Here is a 6,608-nt window from a genome sequence, read left to right on the forward strand (position 1 = left end):
AAACAGACAGCGTAATCGAAATCGTTTCCTTGTTATGATCGATTAGACGGATAACCAATATAATCGTTTCAGCCCTAGTATCAATAGATTATCAATATCATACATCACCACCCAAATTATAATAGCCGAAGGGCCCGTTTGTGTGGTGGTGTATGATTTCGTGAGCAAGATGAAGTGGCTACAGATGTGTTTTATATAACACCCTAAGAAAAGATCATCAATACTGGGGAAAGTGATTCTGGTAGCATGTTGTATCCAGTGTGGCATGACAGAGACTCCCTCGATTTAGGCTAAGGCCTGTGGAGAATCCATGAATCAATGAATACAATACATACAGGCATCGCAACCTTCGGATTATATGCACTTTTGCTTGCCTCCTGGAGTGTGGTTGTACCTTGGTTCAGTAGACTTTGTTTTTCGAATTCGTTTCTATAACATTAGGTTTCTTTGTGTTGCTGCTATGTCTTTTCATGTGTTTTACAGGATTGCCATCTGTTGATGAATACCACTCTGAGGCACTCTCACGAGCGAAGGTGTTTGAGAATCCATGTCGGAATGATGGTCGTGTTGGCCTAAAGGTGCATTACATTGCCGATGCTCGCCACCTCCACCCTGGAACATGTTCAATTTCTGTTTCTCGTATGGAAGGACCGAACAGGTTGTTTTCCTGCCTCAGTGGACCACTCAAGACTGAACAGCACTGATGGAAGAAGATTTGCCGTGAATCTCGTTCACATAATCAGCCTGTTTAATTGCTGTACTGAGGTGACTGCTTCATACCAATGACCATGCAGCATTTATTTTTGCATAGTACTTTAGTGCCCCTAAAATTGGAGAATATCGAATTTTTCTGCTAGCATTGTGATTCTTTTGTGAATAAACATCACTACTCTTTTTGAGTAGCATAGCAATGACAGAGTTGGTTTGATGTATGACAAAAATGGAGCTGCTTTTTAAACCTGTACTGTATAATCAGTACCGCCAGAAGCAGTTTTTGATTGGTCCGGTAGTTTCATGGCCTTTTATACTTTGTGTGTGATATGGCGGGTACACACGTCCTCCACAGCAGGAAACATTTGTTGGTGGCCAACAAGTTGGTCCGGTGATAACCCGACCAACCAGACCGGTTCCGGTGGGCCTGATAATTGTGGGGTTCATGAGCAGCTCAAGTACTTAGCATGGTTTTGGACATGTCCTCAGTTGAAACCGACTTCACCCAAGCGTTCTCTGAGGGGACCGAGGTCTAATCTATCAGTTCATGTATTCTGTGAAGTGACATGACCATTCGTGGGGACCTTGCTCATAACTGCAAAAGTCCTTGTCTGATTTTTCCGCATCAATTGAACGTTGTACATGTGCATGTAGTGAAAGCCACATGCAAAAGGCTGTTCCATGGCACCATGCCACCAAGCTCTGGGTTCATTGGCTGAAAATATTCTTCGGCACAGTAAAGTCGTGCGCCCAAGAGCGTGGAAGCCTAGAACATCCAGCCTGGAATACTAAGAACACCACAGCCCAAATTTAAGAATTGTGGTGCTGGGTTTGTGCTGTTGTAAAACACGGGGATTGTTATTGATTGTCATGTTGTACATGTATTTGAGCTTTACCACTACATACACGTCTGTCTATACACAATACTCAATCTGCGGACAGCATGCTGTTTCGCTCATCAATGCAGCACAGAGAAAATGAGGCGGATGAATGTCCTGCTAGAGAGCATCGCATATAGGTATAGAATCATGCCTTGCAGATCTCGTTACGGCCCCTTCGATGCATGCATGTTTGAACATTAGATGGCTGTGTAGCTTCAGTTATCTCAGAATATTTATTTATCCAGCAGCAACAACGTTGGGCACCGATTAACTGACACACAACTATTCACTATTATGAGTATGCGTTGGAACACTTTACCCCGAGTCATACTATAGCAGTGAATGCCATGCATGGGTTTACCTCACAAACTGAATTTCATAATTTGACATCCAAATTACAGAAGAGTGAGTGGTGCTCCAAACTCACTCTATGTCCTGCGAGCTCCAGTAGAATACTTTAATAGAATACTTCTTATAGCACGTTCTTAGAAACAAATCGTATAGGTTTGAGGCTGTCAACCCATAAATTTGTGATTTCACAGCCATAGATGTTACCAGTCAGGTCACTGTATACAGTAGGTATGCAGAAGAAAATACTAGTAACTCTTTGTGGAAGAGCTGTGCCAAAATGTGTACAGTACAGTAAATTAATAAAAAGTGAGAAAAGCAGTGACAAGGCTGTGCATGATGTAGATCCGCCAGTAAGTACAGTGTACCAGTGAAACTGTTGGTGTAGTACCGGTATACCACTATAATGATGGCATGGCCCATGCCACTACAATCTATTTGCAGTGGGCCGCAGTAGGCCAGTGCAACAGAAAGCAATTCAGTAGCTGTGTGCAATGTGAACATCTATGACATGCAAGTAAACTGCCATACAGCACAATCGATTACTCTCAGCCCACATAAGTACAATGTAGGCCAATCAGTAGTATAGATACATAGAGCACACTCTGCATCATACATAGTCAGCACCAAATCTATATTGTCGATGTACTTTGCAATGATGAAATGATGGCAAGCGTGCTTGATTCATCATAATACTGCCTTGAACTTGGTTGGAAGTTAGTTGTAAGTTCAGTGGTCGAGGTAAGCAGAGCTGCTCCAGCTTTCAGAATCCTGCATGAAAAAGGCAGAAAGCAAACCATTGCCTTTGGGTTATCCGTCATAATAATAATAATAAATGTAGGTATAATAGTAGCAAGCTGACGTAAAGAGCCTGTCTTTCAATCCAATAATTCTATCCACTGCATGGACAGACCTGGTGCTTCATTCACCTCTGTTTCTTGCTTTCTCAGAAAACCTACTTCCTCCTTCTGCCATCTAGCTCATGACATACATTTTCTTTACGCCTTTTCAGCCGTGGTCGACTTTCGCCCCTCCTGTTTGATTGGCAATTGCAGTCAACCTGGGGAATACTGACCCTCGATTGTGAATGAAAAAAGTGTCGCTATTGGTGTATTGTTGTTACTCGTGAGGTTGGAAGTATGCAATCAAATGGTCACTAGATCTGAAGATTGTTATTTGCGAGTTGTTTTGTAAACCGGAGGTACATTATTCACAAGTTGGATTGTACATGCTATGGGATGTAGAATAACTAACCAAACAAGAATGGTGTAACAATGATTGAGTCCATTTCCAATTGGATGAACCTAGAGCGCATGATCCATTCCAGAAAGGCGACTTCAGTGAGTCTTGAATTGTCAGCAGCATCATACTTCCATTGAGCTTTTTTTTCTTTTTCGAAACGACCCTCTCTTTTCAATTCGAACGAAGGTCAACATACGATTACGGCAGGCATCCATGCACTGATCTTCACTGTATACATGTGCATGTATACTGTACTGTAGTCTGTTCAGTCAACTAGTCGTGTTCCACTTGGCTTCCATAGGTGCAACTTGGCTTACGGTAAGTGTCACTACAAGCGCATAGTAGCCCCCCCCCCCCCCCGGGAGTGCGTGTGAACAGGAACTGTGAACTGGTAAAAGAATTATTCGACACCTTCGTTCGTTTCGATGGAGAAGGTTCATTTGGCAAATTGAGGCCTTCGTTTCACCCCTAGCCCCAGGAGCGAAACTTTCACTCCTTGGCTGCCTGTTTGAGCCGTCCTTGTGGAGGGGTTGATTTATGCATGCCCGCATATAGACCTTATTTGATAAACGTCACGATCACGTGAACCGGGGACCAGGGAGCGGCAAGAAACCTGCACTCAGTGCACAGAGGACTCGTCGTGGGAACATAGGAACAGAAAATACCGGTATTTTACTACTCCCTTGTACGAACTGGGCCTTTCTTGCCACTTGCTTCACGTACGCGTGCCCCAGCTTACGACAAATCCCTGGAGGCGAGTCCAAAAATCACGTATCTACATATACAATGTAACCGTAACTCTACCAATGTTGCGGACGATGACCCCCCCCCCCCCCGGCATACAGAAAGTTGCTATGTCCTGGCCCTCATACAGCATTGCGGAGGCACTGAATCACTTCTGCAAAAAGGACTAGCCGAAAGTGGCACAACAAATTTCTATTCCCAGAAAAGCGGCGTTCCAGCCGAGTTTATCTTCTAATTAAATGGTTTTCTCGGTTGGGATTTCATACCTGACAACCATCCCGACATCGAGGGCGGTAATAGGCACCCAAAAGAGCATTAGTTCCATGCCTCACCGCGGGGTATATTTGTATACATTTTCATGCCTAGGTATGTCATTCCAGTTCAGGTTTGCAAAGGTCGGCAGGTATGGGATTTGTAGAGTGACCAGTTCTGACTATTGCCACCTGCTGTGCAGAAGTGTCATTCCTACATCCTGGCTGCAAACATACCTCCCCCCCCCCCCCCCCACACACACACCACCACCAACAATGTTGGATCCTATTTACAGGACCTCACTCTATATGAAAGTGTAGCAGAGGCACTGCCAAAGTATAAAAACAACATTTGAAATGCAAGCTCCATTGTGTATGCATGGAGGGCATGGGGAAGAGACTGAGAGGGTGAAAGTGAAGGAAATTTGTTCCGAAATCAAGAGAATCCGAGGAACCCTTGCTGCATTCTTCAGTTCGATAACGTCAGTGGGTGCATCTCAGATGTGTTGTGTGCCCAGACATACAAGTAGCACTAACCTGAGCATGAGAGCTGCTTGTCATCATCGTGGTCAGGAAAACGAAAGGACGAACGAAGAAGATTGCTGACCATAACGAACAACAGTGCATATCCAGACGACAGACGGCTTGCCAGAATCAGTCTGGTGCATCTTCAGGAATCTTCTTTCCTAATCGCATTCAGCCGTCAGCTTCGAGGTCAAGAACGCGATGATATTTTCAGAAGGAATAATTTTAAAAAATTTTAAATTTTGGGGAAGAAGCTTCCTTTCTAAAAAAAAGCGTTCCTTGCTTTCACACAAGATGCCCATGCGGGACATGTCGTCGACAGCACAGTGTCGGCAGATCCACGTTTGTAGGCTGCAGACCCGGCAGACGTTTTGATCAGCCCGGCCTGGTGGTAAGATTTTGGACCCGGGAGTACTAAAAACTGCTCGCATCCCAGGGTGCTCAGTTTCGCTCTATCCGATCGAGTAAGGCTTCCAGAAAGGCCCTCAGGTGCGCGGCCTGCGGTGCCATAATATACCTCTTGCAGGTGCTGTTTGTGCGGCAACAAGAGTTGTTCAGCTGCCCGAGTGCCTCGCGATCGTAGATCTACACGTGGGAGTGTGATCCGACTTCACTCACCGCGCTCGGCTGTTTGCCCCTGATGATCCGGTCAAGCACTCAATCTCATTCACCGGATCTTGGACCAGGCCGTCCTTTCCCGATCCAGACCTGAGCGTGTTACTTGTAGTACTGACTAGTACTAGTAGTGTGCGCACCTGCTCAGATTCTAAATTTATCCTAGCCCAGAGTGTGCGTGGAGTCGACGGGAAAGAGCCGTGCTGAACCCCGGATCGCTGACCAGACTGGTATCCTGGACCTGGACCGTACAGCGTGAATAGAAGGAACGTTCACCTGCAGGGGCAAGAGTCAAGGCAGGATCAGAAAAAAATTACCGGCCAGTTAGTAGTTGAGAGTCAAGTCCCAAAACTGCTGCGAGGCACTCTTTGTCCGAAAGATGAGCGCGAATGGTGCACTGCAAGTTTTGTGTTCTTTCATGGACTGATTTCTCGTTGAGGACAGGCCCTGGACCCATTCCTAGCGTACGAGTCCTTCGGTCCTTGGTCGGGTAGTGTGTCATATCGGTAGTCTCGTGCATCGTCCGCTCCAACTGCTTATCGTGAACCACTATGCTGTGGGCTGCTCGATGGGCGAGCAGGCAGCAGCAGCGAAGCCGGACGCCGCACCATCTCTGGCTTTCTGGCCGGGCGGACACCATGCTGTGGACGAGCTGGCCGACGCATCGGAGAGTTCTTCTGGTGCTAGGTCTCGCCATAGTGATCGTCGCCCAGCCTGGTTGGGCCGTTTCGGCTACTGATACAAGCGCCAAGAGCGGTAGTGCCACGACGAACCCCTCAGCGGCCAGCAGTGATCTGCCCGCGCCCTCACTTATAACTTCTGATTGGGATAAGAGCGGTGCAAGTAGCAGCAGCCGATCGACCGATGTGCAAGGTGTAGGTGTATCGACCGCCGGGGACACAACCGCCTATCCTCCGTGCTTGCCCGTACCCGGAATATCCAACTTCGTCTGCACGGGTGACATGTAAGAATGAACAACCTTGACTGCAATAGATAGAAGTAGAAACAAACGAATAATTGTGATAGAAGGGCTGACAGGATCGCTTTTCTAAATACTCCATACTAGTAAATGAATGATGATACTTGATTTGAGTGAGACACACGCACTATGATAGTAAACTTAGCAGAGTGCCTAAGCACTAGAAAATTAGTAGTCCTGAGTACCAGTAAGTGGCATGAAAATCTCCCCTACAAAGACATGAAAGGACTACCTCAGGCTCTAGTGAGTAGTTCTCAAAGGGTAACCAGTAGCTTTCCGCCTGCCTGTTGGGAGGTCGGCCAGAGAGCGCGT

At 46.4% G+C, this 6,608-nt stretch overlaps 1 protein-coding gene and 1 long non-coding RNA gene across 2 annotated transcripts in view; one reads left to right on the forward strand and one right to left on the reverse strand.

The window, feature by feature from the left end:
* Positions 1–2,660: 2,660 nt before the first annotated feature.
* Positions 2,661–4,978, reverse strand: LOC135806862 (uncharacterized). Its single transcript, XR_010551316.1, has 2 exons — positions 4,715–4,978; positions 2,661–2,711 (listed from the first exon to the last, which is right to left on the reverse strand). It is a non-coding gene; the product is annotated as an uncharacterized LOC135806862 (long non-coding RNA).
* A 308-nt stretch (positions 4,979–5,286) lies between these two features.
* Positions 5,287–6,608, forward strand: part of LOC135814102 (lutropin-choriogonadotropic hormone receptor-like) — a 23,305-nt gene continuing 21,983 nt past the window's right edge. Inside the window, exon 1 of the mRNA XM_065327168.1 lies at positions 5,287–6,281. Coding sequence (XP_065183240.1) covers positions 5,869–6,281 — 413 coding nt within the window. The 5' untranslated portion in view covers positions 5,287–5,868. The remainder of the gene's footprint in view (positions 6,282–6,608) is intronic.

This window comes from Sycon ciliatum, chromosome 1 (assembly GCF_964019385.1).
Source record: "Sycon ciliatum chromosome 1, ocSycCili1.1, whole genome shotgun sequence".
Lineage (NCBI taxonomy): Eukaryota > Metazoa > Porifera > Calcarea > Leucosolenida > Sycettidae > Sycon > Sycon ciliatum.